This window comes from Heptranchias perlo, chromosome 3, assembly GCF_035084215.1.
Source record: "Heptranchias perlo isolate sHepPer1 chromosome 3, sHepPer1.hap1, whole genome shotgun sequence".
NCBI lineage: Eukaryota > Metazoa > Chordata > Chondrichthyes > Hexanchiformes > Hexanchidae > Heptranchias > Heptranchias perlo.
Genome location: NC_090327.1, coordinates 90,489,010 through 90,508,999, shown reverse-complemented (window position 1 = coordinate 90,508,999; position 19,990 = coordinate 90,489,010). Strand labels below are relative to the sequence as shown.

The 19,990-nt window shown below is 42.6% G+C and overlaps 1 protein-coding gene across 1 annotated transcript in view; it reads left to right on the top strand.

The window, feature by feature from the left end:
* Window positions 1–4,397, top strand: part of csmd3b (CUB and Sushi multiple domains 3b) — a 1,733,930-nt gene extending 1,729,533 nt beyond the window's left edge. The window contains exons 69-70 of the mRNA XM_067976258.1: window positions 589–724; window positions 2,365–4,397. Of these exons, the coding sequence (XP_067832359.1) occupies window positions 589–724; window positions 2,365–2,524 (296 nt within the window). The 3' untranslated portion in view covers window positions 2,525–4,397. The remainder of the gene's footprint in view (window positions 1–588; window positions 725–2,364) is intronic.
* The last annotated feature ends 15,593 nt before the right edge of the window (window positions 4,398–19,990 follow it).

Sequence of the window (19,990 nt, the reverse complement as noted above, 5' to 3'; positions counted from 1 at the left end):
TTAGTTTTAATGTAATATTCTCAGAACATTTAAATGGGATGATGTAGAACTACTATTGGTGACATTTACACTGATGCATGAGCTAACTCATTGAATTAGTCAACCGTAACAACAGCAATTAATGAAAAGCTCAACAGAATTATGTTAGAACAAATTACTCTTTGCAATTATCTCTGCTATAATAAGTGCTATCTCTACCAACTTACAAAGAATAAAAAGGAACTAATCAAAAAAAGTGTCAAATATTTTAATTAGCTTCATGGATACTTTTTGACCAACCAGTCAAAGTGACCAAAATATACATGGAAGATGCAATTGCTGATGATTATTCATTGGTTATCGGACTATTCAATCTATCAGTAAAGCTGGTGTTCATTGCATGAACGTTGACCAGTTATGAAATTAAATTTAACAGTGCTTATTTTCATAGCTACTTAGAAAATGTGAAAATAAAAGTGCAGATCAAATTATATGTGACAACAATTTCTTCCAGCGATGTGGAGGAAATTGAAGACTGTAATTTGCACTGCCGGGTTTCTGACAGTATTATTGCTTGCTATGTCTCATACGTGTATCTTTCTGCTACAGGTCTGAACTCAACTCATGGCTCAAATTCTCCTAATCAACCACATGGTACTAATAGTAGCTCTGTGGCCATTGCCATCCTTGTGCCTTTTTTTGCTCTTATATTTGCAGGATTTGGGTTTTATCTTTATAAACAAAGGTTGGTATCAACTAATGTTTCTCTAACAATTGTAAGTCAATTTTCATTAAATATTCAAAAGTAATGTTGTTCATACTATATCTGTTAAGTTAAATTACATTATACCACCTCTGTGGTACGAGAAGCAGTGATTCTGTTGGTTTATGTAATGATTCTGGTGTAAATTCCCTTTATCAATGCAGCATGTGTACCAAAACCACTGCTATCCATTTGTTTCCTGAAGTAGCTGAATTAAGCAGGGTCATTAGCTTGTATTGTGACAGATCTCTGTCCAAAGCAACAAACTCACAGTTAACTCACATTGTAATTTCTCAATGATGCATACCTCTCTCGCTCTAAATCCTACAGATTCTTGCAACAAAGCATAACTTTTTTGTTATGAGTTTTAATGTAATCAACATTCAAGACCTAGGCACCTAACTTTGATTTCTATGTCACCTTTTGATCCAAGCTTCATTATCCCTGGTTTCACAGCATGCATCTTTACACTCTCCATTTTTACACACATCAATGATCCACTTTCCCCAGATCTCAAGTTTTGCTCTCCAAGGTTTGCAGTTCACACACCTTCAGTTGCTGTTTTATCATTGCAACTCTCTAAGCTTCCAGTAACATAAAGATAGAAAGAACTTGCATTTATATAGTGCCTTTCATGACCTCAGGACATCCCAAAGTGCTTTACAGTCAATTAAGTATTTTTGAGGCATAGTCACTGTTGTAATGTGGGAAACACAGCAGCCAATTTGTGCACAGCAAGATCCCACAAACATCAATGTGATAATGATTAGATAATTTTTTTTTAGTGATGTTGGTTGAGGGATAAATATTGGCCAAGACACCGGGGATAACTCTGCTGCTCTTCTTTGAAATAGTGCCATGGGGTCTTTTACGTCCACCAGTTTAACGTCTTATCCAAAATACAGCACCTCCAAAAGTGCAGCTGTCCCTCAGTAGTGCACTGGAGTGTCAGCCTAGATTTTTGTGCTCAAGTCTCTGGATTGGGACTTGAACCCAGAACCTTCTAACACAGAGGAGAGAGTGCTACCCGCTGAGCCATGACTGACCCTTTGATGTACAGTTTGATTTTTTTAAAACTAAATTTATTTCATCAAACAACAGAAAAAAAGTTCAAATCAACACAATTATTGAACTTTTTGATCAGTGGGAATAAACACAAAATCTTAAACCCTGTGTTTTAAGCATAACTTCCAGGCCTAATAAGAGGCTGATTAATAATAAAATATACCTCATTAACAAGATCACACCTCAACTAACTTTGCAAAGCTCAAAAATTACAATGTAATTATATATAATTTTGATAAATGATGCTAATTATTGATAATACCTTAGGGTTAAAGTCACATCCACTTATAGTTCTCTTGGATAGCAGTAAGCAAGGGGACAAATTACAGAGAAGCTAATTAGAGTAGTGCTGTAATCTGACAGTCTCCTGCTAATAACATTTATTGCATACATAAAAGGTGAAAAATCCACTTATTTTTTACAGAGGTGTTAATTTCAATAGAACAAATAAAATATATCTTAATGTGAGAATCAGGTTTGATGCGCATTTCTAAATATTACTTTGTTGTGGCCTGAGATTAGATCTGAAGTTGTAACTTTTCTCCTTTTCTCCACAGGACCGCACCCAAAACACAGTATACTGGCTGCTCTGTACATGAAAACAATAATGGTCAAGCAGCTTTTGAAAATCCAATGTATGATACAAATGCAAAGTCAGCAGAAGGCAAGGCAGTTCGATTCGACCCCAATCTCAACACAGTCTGTACAATGGTATAAGTCAGGGACATTGTTTGATTACATAGCCTGATACACATCTAGCGCTTTGCATCCTTGGGACATCTAGATTTTGACTAAACCAACTTATGTACAATGCACATTTGGTTCACTGCTATTTAAAGCACACTTTTCAGGAATTTAATGTACCAGATTTATCTGAAGAACCAGAAAAAAAGAACATGTTTTCATGGCTCATCCGGTTTGGAACAGATTTGCTCTTCATTCTGTTACTGGAGAGCTTTTCAGCGACTTTAGCTGCACTCTAAGAGTGCTTAGCCACAATTTTTTCAAAAAAAAAATCCTAAATACTTTCTCAGAAGAAAACTGCAGATACTTGAGGAGCACTGAACCTCTGTTTTCAAAGTTACAAACAACGGGGGCTAGGATTTGGGACACTGAATATGTAACAAAGATCGTGAAGTACTGTATAGTCAAGATTATCACAGGTTTTGCTTTCTGGTGTAAAAAAAACTTTATAAGAAACAACTGCAAAACTGATTTTAAATACCTGACTGTAAGGCGGCCAGTGTGGTACTCACTAAACAGATTTCTATGGAACACTACCAGTCTTTTTTGATTGCCGAGAAAAATCTCTTCATCTATTTAATTTTTTTTCCATATTTTTGATTTGAATTTGTATTCTTCGTACAAAATGTTGAATTCTTGCCACAGAATAAAATGAGAAATATTTATACTATACATATTTTCAAGTAACGCATATGCATGATATGTTGCATGCTTCATTATTATTTGATTACTCGATTGTTTTTTTTTACAGCAAACCATTTTATTTATTGTCTAATAGCGTTACGGTCTTACGTACGTGCTTACTACAGTTCATCTGGACCCTTTCAACATTAAGTGATTTATGATGTGGATGTCATGCATTTTGCACTATTGATACTCATGGTATTATGGATGTGTGTGTTGTAATTAGAACAAACATATTTGTTTAAATCTGATTGGGGTTTTGTAAGGTGGAGAGTGCAAAAATATAGACCACGATTATAGGGGGTATCACCTGAGCCAGCTGTTTTTCTTACCCATTCTCAAATTTTAAAAATACATACTTTTTTCCATTGTACATCCGCACAGTAGACATTAGTAACTTATGAGTGTGTTTGCTAATGAGAGACAAGAAATGCATCTCTTGCATGGATGATTGTGATGTGTCTGAGAGCTCCTCTTGGTTTAAGATGTTTATTATACTGTTCTAATGGCAGCCATACTCCACATAACTCCCTACACTTCCTATTAGTCACCTTCTTAACATTTGCCTTAAAGAGTAGAGCCATGACATACTATACATTGCAGTAGCAACAAGTCTCCACCCACCATCTCTATTTAACAATTGTTCGTACTCTAAAGCTCATCTCATTACACACAAAAGATTGTTACCACTGTGTTAGAAAAGCATTCGCATGAAAATTTAAGAACAGAAGTACAATCAAGCTAAAATGATCTATTTTATTTTGCTGAAAGGATTATCAACTAACTGGAGATATTACGATTGTTGTAACTGTAATGTATGCACTGTGCCTACCAAAAATTAATTGAGGCCAAGGTTGCTGCTCCGAAAATGTCCTATGAGTGTATTTTTTTCAGTCAAAAACCTAGCATTGGGCTTTAAGATCCATTTACCTTTAATCACGAGAATTGAATACATTCAAATGTAAGAATTTTACAATGCATCTGAAGCTGTATTAAAGTTAACAGCAATTATTTTGCTTCAAATTGTCTCATGTATGTTCCTGCTCCCCCAGGTTTGTATATCATAAGTGACTGCAATAAACAAAGTATGTCCACTGAAATTAGAACAAACTTTAAATTGTACCTGAAACAAATTTCATGTACAACCTCCTTACTCCTCTGTATCATGTTTATTATAATTAGATGCATAAAAAATTTCTTTTGTAAAGAAATATATTTTTATGAAAAAAGAATTTGTAAAATGTATGGATCTATGATGTAAATTTTCAATACATTGTAAAAAAAATAAATGGCTCAATGCTTTTGTACATTTTGTTTATGTGGGCTATTCTGCGTTTCCTGCAAACATATATATTGTCTGTGATAAAATCAGCTGCATCTGCAGTATTTTGCTTTTGATATATAATCTGTGATTCATTTTTAATTATTTTGTGGTGGGTTACTGATAACATGAAGTCGACCTTCAGTGCAGTATTGAGGGAGTACTGCATTGTCGGAGGCGTCGTCTTTCAGATGAGATGTTAAATCGAGGGCCCATCTGCCTGCTCAGGTGGACGTAAAAGATCCCTTGGCACCATTCAGTGAATAGTAGAGGAGTTCTCCAGTGTCCTGGCCAACATTTATTCCTCAATCAACACCATAAAAAGTAGATCAACTGGTCACTCGTCTTATTGTCTGTGGGATTTTGCTGTGTGTAAATTGGCTGCTTTGCTACAAAACAACAGCGACCACACTTCTAAAATAATTAATTGGCTATAAAGCTCTTTGGGACATTCTAAGGACATGAAAGGCACTATAGAAAGCAAGCTCTTCCTTACCTTTCTGCAGCTCAAAACCCAATTTTCCATGAAGAAGGAATATGAGTCAGGTTAAGTCATAGCTTTACTGAACCCATATCAGACAGCAAAAATACAATCTATGTTTGTTGAAATTTGGTCGCATGATAGACCAGGTAGAATTAGTACTACAAAATCCATTTCTTTTTTGTCTTTAAGACTTGATATAGAAAGATGTTATCCAATAACGAGGAATATGTGATTCAAGATTATATATAACATATATAATCATTGATACTGTGAGAGACACAAAGGCATTTAGCAATTGAAATGTACAAAAGATATAGAATAAAACATGTGAGACTTTCTAAGTCACGCTGTGAAATTACCTGATTTCAACAACATAAGGGACACACATGATAAACTCACAGATAATGACAGCAAAATGGCAAAAATATTGAATAATTACTTTGTCTCAGTATTTACCAGGGAGACTAACATGGTGGGCATGACATTAGAAGAAGAGATCAAAAAAAGACATAAAGACATTTAAGATAGAAAGGGGGGAGATAGTTGATAAACTAATCAAACTTAGAGAGGGTAAAACCCCTGGTCCAGATGGATTACATCCGTGCATATTAAAAGAAGTTTGGGAAGAGATAGCAGAGGTACTATTATGTATATAGAAAAGTTCATTAGAAAAGGGAATAGTGCCAGAGGACTGCCGGACAGCTAATGTGATTCCTATATTTAAAAAGAGAGATAGAATCAATCCAAGGAACTATAGACCAATTAGCTTAACATCAGTGGTAGGAAAGATAATGGAATCCTTACTCAAATATGTAATAGAAAAACATTTAGAAACCAAAAATATAATAAAGACCAGTCAGCACGGATTTCAGAAGGGAAGGTCATTCTTGACCAACCTTATTGCATTCTTTGAAGAAGTAACAGAAAGAGTAGACAAGGGTAATGCGGTAGATGTAATATATTTGGATTTTCAAAAGGCCTTCGATAAGGTACTGCATAGTAGACTCATGACTAACGTCAGAGCAAGTGGAGTCAGGGGACAAGTAGCAGAATAGTTAGAAAGCTGGCTGCAAAACAGAAAACAGAGAGTAGATGTTAAAGCTAGTTACTCAGACTGGCAAAAGGTGGGAAGTGGTGTTCAATAAGGATCAGTGCTGGACTACTGTTGTTCACCATTTACATAAACAATTTGGACTTGGGAATCGGAAGTACAATTTCAAAGTTTGTGGACACCAAGTTGGGGGATATAGTTAATAACGAGGAGTACTGTGACAAAATACAGGAAAACATTAATAAACTTGCAGAATGGGTGTTTAATTGGCAAATGAATTTCAATATAGATAAATGAGGTATTACACTTTGGTAGGAAGAATAAGGAGCACACATACTGCTTGAATAATTAGAGTCTAAACGGGGTAGAGGAGCAGATGGACCTTGAGGTACAGATATACAAATCACTAAAAGTAGCAACGCAGATTAATAAAGCCATTAGCAAAAGCAAACAAAGCACTGGGGTTCATTTCTAGAGGGATAGAATTGAAAAGCAGAGAAGTTATGTTAAACTTGTATAGAACCTTGGTTAGACCACACTTGGAGTACTGTGCACAGTTCTGGTCTCCACATTATAAAAAGGATATAGAGACACTAAGCAAAAAGATTTACTAGGATGATACCAGAACTGGGAGGATATACTTAACAGGAAAGGCTGATCAAGCTGGGGCTCTATTCTCTAGAAAAGAGAAGACTGAGGGTGACCTGATAGAGGTCTTTAAGAATATGAAAGGGTTTGATAGGGTAAACATAGAGATGATGTTTCCACTTGTGGGGGAGACCAGAACTAGGGTCCATAAATATGAGATAGTCACAAATAAATCCAATAAGGAATTCAGGAGAAAGTTCTTTACCCAGAGTGGTTAGAATGTGGAACTCACTACCACAAGGAGCAAGGAGTAGTTGATACAAATAGCAGAGATGCATTTAAGGAGATGCTAGATAAACACATGAGGGAGAAAGGAATAGAAGAATATGCTGATAGGATTAGATGAAATAGGGAGGAGGTTCATTTGGAGCATAAACAACACCATGTTTGGTGGAGTGGCCTGTTTCTGTGCTGTACATTCTATGTAATTCTATGCACTAAGTGACAGCTAACACCAGAAAGTGATAGGACAAAAAGTCCTTGAAAGTTAAAGCCATAAATGGCTCTGCACTTCCTAAGTGAATGTATTTCACATTCCACATAGTAAATCATTATCCACTGTATACCCATAAGACTCTGAACTCAGACATTTTCAATCTATTATAAAAGAGGTAAGTCAGTATTGCATGATTGTGTAGCTTTTGAAAAGCCTATTCATATGAACCACTGTGCACCTTAACTAAATACCTCAAAGGTGCTGCAACAAATTAAAACTTTGGAGTTATGCACCTGTTAAAGTGTCAATTTGTCTCAGTGATAACATTCTTGACTGAGTCTAAAGAGTGTGGTTCAAGCCCCACTCCTGCTCAATGAGCACATAATCGAGGCTGACACTTTTCAGTACATTTTTAGAGGTACCATCTTTCAGAGGAAATCTTAAGCTGAAGCCTTGTCCACTTGTCCAGGTTGATGTGCCCGTGGCACTATTTGAACAATAGCTGACATTGAACAGGAGTTCTCCTTGATCAAAGGTACACCCCTCAACTAAAACCACCAAAACAGAATAACTGGTCATTTATCTCATTTGTGAGACCTTACTGTATGCAAGTTGGCTGCTGTGTTTGTTTAAAAGATAGCAATGACTACAACTCAAGAGTAATTCATTGGCCTGAGGACAAGAAAGTTGATATAACAATGCAAATTCTTTTCTAAAAGAAAAGTTCTTGATAATAACTTTTCTTGCTATTTCTATAGGCTCTTTAACAGTACAAACTGCCTGCAATTTAAAACCATTCCTCAAGTGAAAAACTCTTTCCAATAGAAGGAAATGCAGATGTATTTTTCCTTAGAAAGCTATGACATTGCAAGGCAACATTAGGGACACTTTGACAGCAATTCAGGAAAGTGTGATGGAGCCATTCAGACTCTGTCATGGAAAATGACTATCTTTTGCTTTGGTAGTGAGTGCTGTCAACATGAACGAGGGTTCAGACTAAATGTGTCTTAGTGGAGGGACAATTGTAGTTCAGTAGTTGCAACAACATCTTTTGTAGAAAGATCACCTCTTATCTTCATAATCTAACCACAAAACACATCACTCCTGTTGCCGACCAATATGTTTTCTTAAAATGCTGCTTACTTAGCAATGTAATGCCAGAGTGTGATAATTCTATCTTACAACTACGGGGATGAAATTAGTCTTTGGCGATAGTGGAAAAGTAAATCAGGCGGTATGTAAAATGGACTGCCGATTTGTGATTACCCATCGCTGTCGACCAATTTCACCCCCTAAGTTCCTATCAAAGTGATATTTAACAATGTTCGCTACAATTTGATGTGTTACTGTCATTCTGTGGCCTAGAAATTTGATTGCGCCCAAAATTGGGCGCGCATGGCACACATCAGTTGGTGTTGTCCCAGGCAGCATGTAATATTCATGCTGCATGCTCATTATCATGAGCCAGGCGTGCAACCAGCACTTCCCGCACTATTCATTGGCTACATGCCTGGTTGGGGAGCCAGAAATCGGATGTCTCTGGCACCACCTATAGGCAGCTAGCACCTCTTAAAGGGGAGGTATCCTCTCGCTGCAGACAACAGGGCAAGCTTCTGAAGAAAAACATTGGCTGCAAGGTCTGCAGACTGTGTTCTAGGTGCTGCTTCGGAGGCCCTGTTGCAGGCAATGGACAGGAGGAGGGAGTTCCTCTTCCTCCTTGGAGACAGAAAGCCCGCCAGACAACAACTCCATTGCCAATGGGAATACATTGCAGAGAGGCTGAACACCAGGAATGAAATGCCAAAAGAATTTCAGTGACATCACCAGAGTTGTCAAGGTAAGAGTACTGTTCTCTTACTCTCTGTTCACATGTCCACCACCTCTAGTCTCATTACTCACAATACTCCCCTTCCCCACTTCCCTTCACTCTCCTACAATCACTGCACCACCCTTCACTCAACCTCCTCCTCCTCAGACTCACACACCCACCACTTTTGCACCCTCACTTCTCCACACCTCACATCTGACACACTGCATACCAGCTATTCCATCATGACAGGCACATTTTCTAAACACCTCACAAGCATGTCACTTACACACTCCTTTCTTACAGGAGAAGGTCATCCACAACTCCAGACAGCAGGCTGGCAGCGGAGGAGGCTGAGCCCACCTGCTCACCCTCTCCCCCCTAGAAGAAACTGTGCAGGCCTCACGGGCAGAGTTGTGGTGGAGGAGACGTTGCTCAGGGTTTTTTCACACATTATCCTCTTTTTCTCATATTACTTGCATCTCGCCCTACACACTCTGTATGAAAAACTGCAGCTGCTTTAGTCAGCCCGTTTTCTCTGCTCTCCCTTCACACTAAAAGCTAACCCTTGTTCATCTCTTTCATTTCAGGTGCTGAAGGTGTGGCGATACCTCTGCAACTTGAGGAAGACGAGGCCAGCCTTCCTGATCATGCAGCATCACTCGATCTCGTCCTCGCAAATACCATGGGATGGTTTAGGTAAAACGCTCTTCGATGACCTGCGCTCTGCGAGCTCTTGCAGCTAGGAGCACTGGTGGTCCTCTTCATGCTCCTCCTCCTGCTGCACTTCTTGTTACCCAGGTGGTGGTAAGGGCTGATCCATCATTATCACAAAGTTATGCAGCATGCAGCAGACAACCACATAGCTGCATACCCACTCATGGGTGCACTGTAAAGCTCCTTTGGAATGGTCCAGGCAGCAGAATTGCTGCTCGATGACTTTTCAGGCAGAGGCATGACTCTCGTTGTAGGCCAGCTCTGCAGCTGTGCCCTTGTTCCTGACAGAGCTGGTGAGCCATGTCTGAAGGGGATAGCCTTGTTGCCCAGTAGCTAGCCTGTAACCTGACCCCCCTTGGTGACATTGCTGACAATCCCTGGATTGCGAACCATTATATGTCACTGATGTCACCTGTTGTAGCCTGAAAGGAGCCTGTGGCATAAAAGTTAAGGACCACGGTGACCTTGACGGCCATATGCAATGCAGTCCATACCCTGGTGCGAGGCTCGAGTTGTGGCTATAGCAGGTGACATAGCTTGGTGACAGCCTCTTGGTGAAGTGATGGCACCTCAAACATTGCTGCTGCCTAAAGTTCATCGAGAAGTGCTCCCTGAATACCCGGTGTCGATATTGCCTCCTGCACAGTGCCCTCCTCCTCCTCCATCTAGTCACCGATGCTCCTGGTCTCTGCTATCTTCCTTGCTGCTCCCCCTCATTCTCCAGACCCGAAGGCAGCCCTACCAGACCACCCATGACTGCAGTCAAACTGTTTATAACGCAACCAAAAATAATGTAACACCATCAGAATCTTTTGCTCGGCAGTCAAATTTTACTTTCTGAAGTCAGATAACAGGCCAAAAAATGGCCAGAAGTTAACCAGCAATCTGAAATGACAAACCAGCAACTAACCTGTAAGTACGGCATGATGAAGGGTTCTTCATGCCTGTTAGCATGAGTTTCTGGGCGAGTTTGTCATGTGGTGACATTTGACAGATAATTTCCTTAATGATCCACCAGTTGAGTCATATTTTGTGTTGGTGCTTAAGGTTTGGGAGAAGACATTGTGGCTGTCTGGTCCTACATAACTTCATCCAGCCTGTCAAAGTTAGTTCAGTCTCCAAGCAAATGTTAGTAGAGAGGTCAACTATTTTGGTCTTGATTGATGCAAATGCAATCACATCCCTCACTGGTACTGTTTGTGCCACCACCAAAAACAATTACTTCAGCTCCAGAACAGGTGTCAATCCAAGTTGATTCTGACAGTGAATCCCAGCCAACTGTAGCTTTGTTAATAGAAGGGATCCCACTTTAAGGGATTTCTTTAATAATTCATTTTATTCAATGTATCTCAGCATATGGTCAGCTTTAGTGGATTAATTGCACTCTACTCAGCAAGGCTGCGGTGTAGGTTGATTGTGCCCACCTTGGAATTCACTGCAATAAAATAGTTTGTGCCCGACATGGTGTGTTATTATTGATAAATTAGAGCCATACAGGAAAGGGTAAATTTACTTGGTGCTGACGTCTTCACTTAGGTGGTAATTATTGGCATGGTCATGAGGGCAAATTGTCTGGGTTGATTGTCATGTGGTCGAATGGATGGTGTTTTGAGGGACTGTCCCTATATTTGAAAGTGGGTGAGAAGGAGGTAAGGCTGTAGAGTCAAAGATAGACTGTCTCACAGAAGAGAAGACTTAAGTGATGAAATGTACTGCCTGAGTCTCCTTTGCTCTCTCCTGTGCTGCTCCTCCACTGTTATAATGGCAAACAACGATTTCCAAATAGAGTAGGAAACACCTGCTCCTGAGACGCCCCCACTGTCGGTCAGTTTTTCTGGAGAGGGCGAAAATCTGCCGGTGTTCTGACCCTATCAGAAGCAGTGAGAGGCAAGTGCTGGTGTCTGTAGGTAAAATGGCAAAAAAAACCTGAAAAAATCATTTCCCAACTGCAGAAATTGCTATTCAAACTCTCCAGTCTCTTCAAGCTCAGAAATTCCCCATTTCTGTTGTGATTAGCTGATCCTGGCAGCTGCAATGCCTTATAAATCTCAGTCTGTTACCCAGAGTGCATTAGAAGTGTAAAACCAGGGAACTCGAAGCTGCTGCACCATTGGCTCTTATTTTGACATTTGCAAATGAGATGAGTCAGGATTCAGCAGGCAGATGACGTGAGGGTTCAAAAAGCATGTGGGAATGTGGGGAAAGCGTTTTAATAGAGAAATTGGGTGTAAACAGCTTCAGCCCACTCTTCAGCCTGAATATATTTCCTGCGTCATTTATGCACCGCTAATGAACTTAAAATGGTGAGGAAATTCACCCCTTTCGTTCCAGGTAACTTACAGTAACGTCAAAGTCAGATTGATATCAAGAGGGTTTTTGTTCTCTGAACCATCTGCCGACTTACTAGTTGCCTTCCCAAAATATTGACAGATCCTTTGATCAGGGGAAAGTTCCAGTTTCTCTTGAGATGGAATCTAAACAACTGGATGCATGGAATAAGAAGCTTTATTTGCTAGGAATGTTTCAGATGTGCAGGGCTTCTTACTGGGCACATTGGATAAAGTTTTGTGTAAAAGCAGTCTCTCTAAATGAATTTTGCTACTACCCAGCTTCCAGCTGTATCTAGGAGTCAAGTGCAGATGAATATACTCATTATGGGGGTTCAAGAAAGCCCGTCCGGATATTTCCCTGCAGTGCTTCACTAATGCTGCTTCTCAGAAAGCAGCCTATTCTGAAGACCAGGTTGAAACAATTCCAATGAGCTATTAGAAGCACTAATAAACCCTTTAGGGTATTCTGAAGATATCTCTTGAAAGACCAGCGAAGCAAACTCAGCCAAAAAAGAATCCTCGCCTCCAGCATGCATTCAGAACATTGCCCCATAGAATATTTAAAGTAGAAAATAGCCCAAGGTGCTTTACAGAAGGGAGAAGAATAAGTAAATAAAGGGAATTGAATACAATAGAAACCATTATAATTTGCCAGCATTTTGAGTCATAATCAAATGTTCACAACCATAATCAACCGTGATCAGAATAATGTAATTGTTTTTGGATGCAAACATCGATTGTTACATAATGCCTAGGAGTGGTGAGGAACTACATTAATCAATTTATATATTTTATCAATGTACACTCTTTGAAAAGTAAAATGCTCCAGATCAAGGGGTGGAAATTGGACGGGCATAAAATGGCCACAATGAGGTCCAATTTTGGGGACCAAGGATTCCTCAAAAACATGTGATCTGAAATTGGGTCCGGGTCTGAGGCGGCCTCCTAAAAAAACCATTAGGCCTATGCTAATGAGGGGCCTAATGCCTGTTTTAACCCCTTTGGGAAATTGGGCTGCCCTGAATGGAACAGGCATTGTGCCTGTTTTCAGGTTTCCTGGATGGCCGAGCTAACGCTGAACAGGACTTAAACGGCATGAAGGACACCCCGCCAGCCCTTTTTAAAAGGATCATGACACAATTACAGGTTAGTTGCTGGATTATTTATTCAGGCTGCTGGTGCAATTTTACATGTTTTGGAAGTTTCCTATACTCAGATAAAGTTTCAATATTCTATAGAGAGTGGTGTGGCTGGTCTTGCAGTAATTTTAGTGGCATTTAAAATATATTGCTGAAAAATATTGCTTCCAGACATGGGTAGCTTCCTCTGGGAATTGAACATGACCGGGAGAATGAAGAGAGGCAGAGCAGGACAAGCTGTTAGAAGAGGGAGGAGAAGAAGGAGAAGCAGGGCCCTCAGCAGGCGGCCATATCCCAGGAGATTCTTCAGGGACCAATTCTCTTACCTTAAATTCAGCGATGACCAGTGCATCTGATGTCTGCGGTCCACTTAAGATGTCGTGACTGAAATTTGTCAACTGCTGCAGCCACAACTGCAGCCTCAAAGCTGGGCAAGGACAGCATTGCCTGTGGCTGTCAAGGTAACTGTGGCGCTTAATTTTTACAGCTGTGACTCCTTTCAGGCTGCTGCTAGATATAAGCAACATTTCGTAGTTTGCAGTGCACTGCTGTATAAGGGATGGTCACTGAGGCTGAGTACGCACTGAGAAACAGATTCACCTCATTCCCTCTTGCCAGAGACAAGCAGCAGGAGTGAACACAAAGGTTTGCTTGCAATGCCGGCTTCCCCATGGTGCAGGGTGCCATTGACTACACACATATTGCCTTGCCTGCTCCACATCTGAACTCGGCCATATTCATGAGCAGAAAGGGATTCCACTCCCTCAATGTGCAACTGGTGTGCGATCACAGGCAGTGCATCATGCAGATGAATGCCCGTTATCCTGGCAGAAGACATGATTCCTTCATCCTGCGGCAGTCCAACTTGCCCGCCTATATTTCAACCAGCACGGCAAGTCAAAGGCTGGCTATTGGGCGACAAGGGTTATCCCTGCATGACGTGGCTCATGACTACGGTCAGGAACACACGCACACGTACACAGCAGGCGAACAATGAGAGCCATGCTGCCAACGGAACTTCATAGAGGACACCATAGGCATCCTGAAGCAACGCTTCCGTTCTGGAAGAGCCCTGCAGTACTCAGCTGAGCGGGTATCCAGATTTGTCGTTGTCTGCTGCATGCTGCGCAACCTCACCGTTATGAGGGAACAGCCCTTGCCACCGCCTATCAGGCGAGAACTTAAGCAAGAGGAAGAGGCAGAGGAAGAGGAGGAAGAGGCGGAGGAGAATGAGGAAGAGACAGAGGATGAAGTGGAGGAGAAGGAGGAGCAAGGGCATCTGGAAGTGGAGGAAGCGGCAGGGAGGCTACAAGGTAGACAGGCCCTGTCTGCCAGGCTCTGCGTGATCAGATTATTAATGAGTGATACCAGTAACCTCAAAGACACCTCCCCATTCACCAACAGTCCCACACTCCTTACCTTTCCTCTCTCACGTGACTATCAAATTATCCTCCTTGTGATTACACATTGCTTCCTTCCACAGTCCATCGCAGAAATGAAAACCGCCATCAAATACAAATTCAAAACCACATTTATAGATTTACACATGAAATGATTCAAACAAACTGAGACTATTCACCCTTGTGCATTCCCTCAGTGCCTTTATCTTTCCTAGTGCTCCTACAAGGTGCATCCCCAATGGCTGGAGCATGGGAGGTGGAAGGCTGCTGACCTTCAACTGAGGAAGGTGCAGATGGACTTGGAGGACGACGTGGAGCATCTCGGGAAGGTCTGGCTTCAGACTGCACCATCTCAGTCTGAGCTACAGCAGCCTGGCGTGGCTGGCTGATAGGCAACAGCAAGAGCAGTGGTAGACGGGCAGGTGTGGGAGCAGGAATGCTGTCGTCCTGAGAGATTGCAGCGAGTTTGTCTTCCATGGCGCCACTGCCACTCTCCCGGGGCGGTGACCTCAGCAATGCTGGTGATCTGTTGGAGAACAGATTGCTGGAGTGCTGTGATGCCCTGGAAACCCTGTTCCACAGTGAACCCCAGAGCCATGATAGCAGCAGCCTGAGCTCCAAATGCAGCAGTCAGATCTTTGATGGCAGATGTTTGTGCTGCAATGGATGCTGTGACATCGGTCATCAGACCCTGCATCATGGTGGGTTCGACAGGTGTGCTGATGGAAGTGACCACCTGTTCCATGTGGGAAAGGATGGGCTCCAAGCTCTGCGCAAAGCCCTGTGCCAAGTTGGAGCTGGACTCCTCCATGCCCCTTGACACTGTAAGCAGGTTTTCAGGCAGGCTTTCCAGTGCACCAAGCATTTGGTTGTGTACATCCATCAGCCTTCTTCTGTAGCCTGGCCCATCGAAGTCATCATCTGACTCCTCTGCAGCAGAACTAGTGTGTGATCTTGCCCTCCGGCGAGCTGGTACCTGTGGTATCTTTTCACCCGCCCTGGCTCCTTCCCGGTATCTCACCACGTGCAGATCCCTCTTCTATCCCAGCCTTTAAACTACGCACAGTGTCAGTCTCTGAGCTGGTGGCTGCGAGTGTAAGATCAAGTGATGGTGCCTCTTCATCATCACTGTCCTCTTCCTCTGCCTCCTCTAACTGGGCAGGTTCCAGTTCTCGGGTATCTGAAATGACAAAGGGACACGGGTTGAGCTGTAGTGCGGGGAGAGGAGAAAGTAAGAAGCACGCGCTTACACCATCTGCAGCACGTGAGTCAGAAAAGATTGTGGGATGAGCGAGAAGGAGGATTAGGTATGCAGAGACCCTCATCATCGATCCCTCAGCACTGCCAGTGGCCACGACCTCAGCGATGGCCCTTCCCATGTTGGCCAGAACTGTCTCTTCCAGGGGATTTAGGACATGTAGGGGTGCTTATCCTCCTCCAGTTCCTTCCTGCTGCCTGTTGCTTTGCGCCACCTTCTCCTGCAAGAAAGAGGGAAGTGTGTCAGTGAGTGTCCTGCAAGCTGTTTGGGTGATGTGGCTGTCATTATTGAATAGCTGCCAGTGTGTGCGACCTGTGACCTGTGGGTGTGCGGCTTGCTACAGTGGTAATGTGTGAGGGTGTGATGAAGCTTCTGATTTTAAGGGTTGATTACTGATTGAAAGAGATTATTGGTAGGTGGGCGAAGGGGGTGTAGTGCATTGAGCAGTGGATGAGGCTAGTGGTGCAGTTGGTAGGAAATGCGACTTGAAACTTGAACTCACTCACCTTGACCACTTATGTTGAATCATTGAACTTCTTCCTGCACTGCATCCATGTTCCTGGCACTATGCTCCTGTAGGTGACTTCGTCCGCTACTTCCTCCCGCTCCCTCTTGAGCATATGTCTGGAGGGCATCTTGCCCCGCCCCCCCCCCCCCCAGCCCCCCCCACTGCGGATACAGAAAGCCCCTTCTTCTCTCCATCTCTTGCACCAAGGCCTCTAGTGCATCATCAGAGAACCTTGGTGCACGCTCTCTCGCAGGTGCAGCCATTCTTCCAAGTATCACAGCCCAGAAACCATTTCCCGCATGACTCCCTCCACTTCCTGCAGCCACAGTACACCTCCCCTTTAAGAGGTGCAGGCTGCCTTTAAGTAGCGGTAGCCACTTGCAAAATCAGGGCTTCCTGCTGAGGCATGCAGTCAATTAAAAGTGCAGGTAGCACTGGCTGTACGCAGCTATCATTCAAATCAGCAGGCAGCACGAATGTTACCTTCTGCCTGCATGATAACGAACGGGCGCGGATTAATCGCAGACCGCAATCCCAGCTCCCGTTTTCAGGGGTTATCCAATTTAACCCCTCACTTGTTTCTGTTTGTGAGTAACACCCATCCATTTTTTTTTTATGCAGTGAGTTGTAATGATCTGGAATGCACTGCCTGAAAGGGTGGTGGAAGCAGATTCAATAGTCACTTTCAAAAGGGAATTGAACATGAAACTCGGAAATGTAGTAAACAATGTGGAGGATAATAACAGACTTCAGGAGGACTTAAACAGACTGGTGAAATGAGTAGACACATGGCAGATGAAATTTAATGCAGTGAAATGTCTAGTGATGCATTTTGGTAGGAAGAATGAGGAGAGGCAATATAAACTAAATGGTACAATGTAAAGGGGGTGCAGGGACAGAGAGACCTGGGGTTGTATGTACACAAATCTTTGAAGGTGGCAGGACAAGTTGAGAAGGCTGTTAAAAAAGCATATGGGATCCTGGGCTTTATTAATATAGGCATAGAGTACAAAAGCAAGGAAGTTATGCTGAAGATTTATAAAACACTGGTTAGGCTTCAGCTGGAGGATTGTGTTCAATTCTGGGCACCACACTTTAGGAAGGATGTCAAGGCCTTAGAGAAGGTGAAGAAGAGATTCACGAGAATGGTACTAGGGATGAGGGACTTGTTGGGATTGTTCTCTTTAGAACAGAGAAGGTTAAGGGGAGATTCGATGCACCTATTTCATGGTCAGCCTCACCCAGAGCAATAAGAACACAAGAACATAAGAAATAGGAGCAAGAGTAAGCCAATCGGCCCCTCGAGCCTGCTCCGCCATTCAATAAGATCATGGCTGATCTGATCCTAATCTCAAATCTAAATTCATGTCCAATTTCCTGCCCGCTCCCCGTAACCCATAATTCCCTTTACTTCTAGGAAACTGCTTTCTGTTTTAAATTTATTTAATGATGTAGCTTCCACAGCTTCCTGGGGCAGCAAATTCCACAGACCTACTACCCTCTGAGTGAAGAAGTTTCTCCTCATCTCAGTTTTGATAATCCCTTATTCTAAGATTATGCCCCCTAGTTCTAGTTTCACCCATCCTTGGGAACATCCTTACTGCATCCACCCGATCAAGCCCCTTCACAATCTTATATGTTTCAATAAGATCGCCTCTCATTCTTCTGAACTCCAATGAGTAGAGTCCCAATCTACTCAACCTCTCCTCATATGTCCGCCCCCTCATCCCCGGGATTAACCGAGTGAACCTTTTTTGTACTGCCTCGAGAGCAAGTATGTCTTTTCTCAAGTATGGAGACCAAAACTGTATGCAGTATTCCAGGTGCGGTCTCACCAATACCTTATATAACTGCAGCAATACCTCCCTGTTTTTATATTCTATCCCCCGAGCAATAAAAGCCAACATTCCGTTGGCCTTCTTGATCACCTGCTGCACCTGCATACTAACTTTTTGATCTTCTTGCACTAGGACCCCCAGATCCCTTTGTACTGCAGTACTTTCCAGTTTCTCGCCTTTAAGATAATAACTTGCTCTCTGATTTTTCCTGCCAAAGTGTATAACCTCACATTTTCCAATATTGTATTGCATCTGCCAAATCTCTGCCCACTCACCCAGCCTGTCTATATCCCCCTGTAGGTTTTTTATGTTCTCCTCACTCTCCACTTTCCCTCCCATCTTTGTATCATCTGCAAACTTTGATATGTTACACTCGGTCCCCTCCTCCAAATCGTTAATATAGATTGTAAAGAGTTGGGGACCCAGCACCGACCCCTGTGGAACACCACTGGCTACTGGTTGCCAGTCCGAGAATGAACCATTTATCCCAACTCTCTGCTTCCTGTTAGATAACCAATCCTCCACCCATGCCAGAATATTACCCCCAATCCAGTGATTCTTTATTTTGAGCAATAATCTTTTATGTGGCACCTTGTCGAATGCCTTCTGTAAGTCTGAATACACCACATCCACTGGTTCCCCTTTATCCACCTGTACGTTATGTCCTCAAAGAACTCAAGCAAATTTGTCAGACATGACTTCCCCTTCGTAAAGCCATGCTGACTTTGTCCTATTAAATTATGTTTATCCAAATGTTCCGCTACTGTCTCCTTAATAATAGACTCCAAAATTTTACCCACCACAGATGTTAGGCTAACTGGTCTATAATTTCCAGCCTTCTGCCTACTACCCTTTTTAAATAAGGGTGTTACATTAGCAGTTTTCCAATCTGCCGGGACCTTTGCCGAGACCAGAGAATTTTGGAAAATTATTACCAAAGCATCCACAATCCCTACTGCCACTTCCCTCAAGACCCTCGGATGTAAGCCATCAGGTCCAGGGGATTTATCCGCCTTGAGTCCCATTAATTTACTAAGTACCAATTCCTTAGTGATTTTAATCGTATTTAGCTCCTCCCCCCCCCTAGATCGCCCTGTTTGTCCAATGTATTCATCGGTTGGCACTTCACCATCACTCACTCACACATCTGTTCTTTGTCCCCTTATCGGAGAAGACAGCGAAACTGCACGCGAGAGTGCGAGGACTGGAGGGGGGCCACAACAAGTAGTCGTCCTCACAGATGCGGAGCAGGAGGCGCTGAAGCTCAGCTGCACCTTCGAGTGCCTGTCCGTCAGGGACGGCGAGACTGGCACCTCAAAAACGTCTGGTGACACAACTTTAACATTCATCACACACAATATGAATTGATGTTAATAATGATTGGCATGTTGAACACCTCAGTATGCTCAATGTAACATGACACATCTCTGATGATGCTTAATATTGACTTCTGTTCTTTTACAGGCTGTTCAAGACCGCAGCGGCGAGAGAGGGCAATTCCTCAGAGCAGGTCCCGGCCTCTGAGGGCACACCGTCATATCATAGTGAGCCATCCACCAACGCAGATACCCACACCTCAGTGGGTCCTAGTACTTAGTTAGTTGGGTTGGCACCTGATGAGTCACCACACACAAGTGAGCACGAGCAGACACGGGTGGCAGGGGCAGCTGTGGAGTGTCCACATCAGTGGGCGCAGTCCTCTCCAGGCTCTGCTCAGCTGGATGCAGATGCCATCCTTTAAAAGAAGAATGATCGAGGGACAGCATCACATTTGCGAGGTACTGGAACAGGTGTCACGCGCATTCTCCACAATAGCGC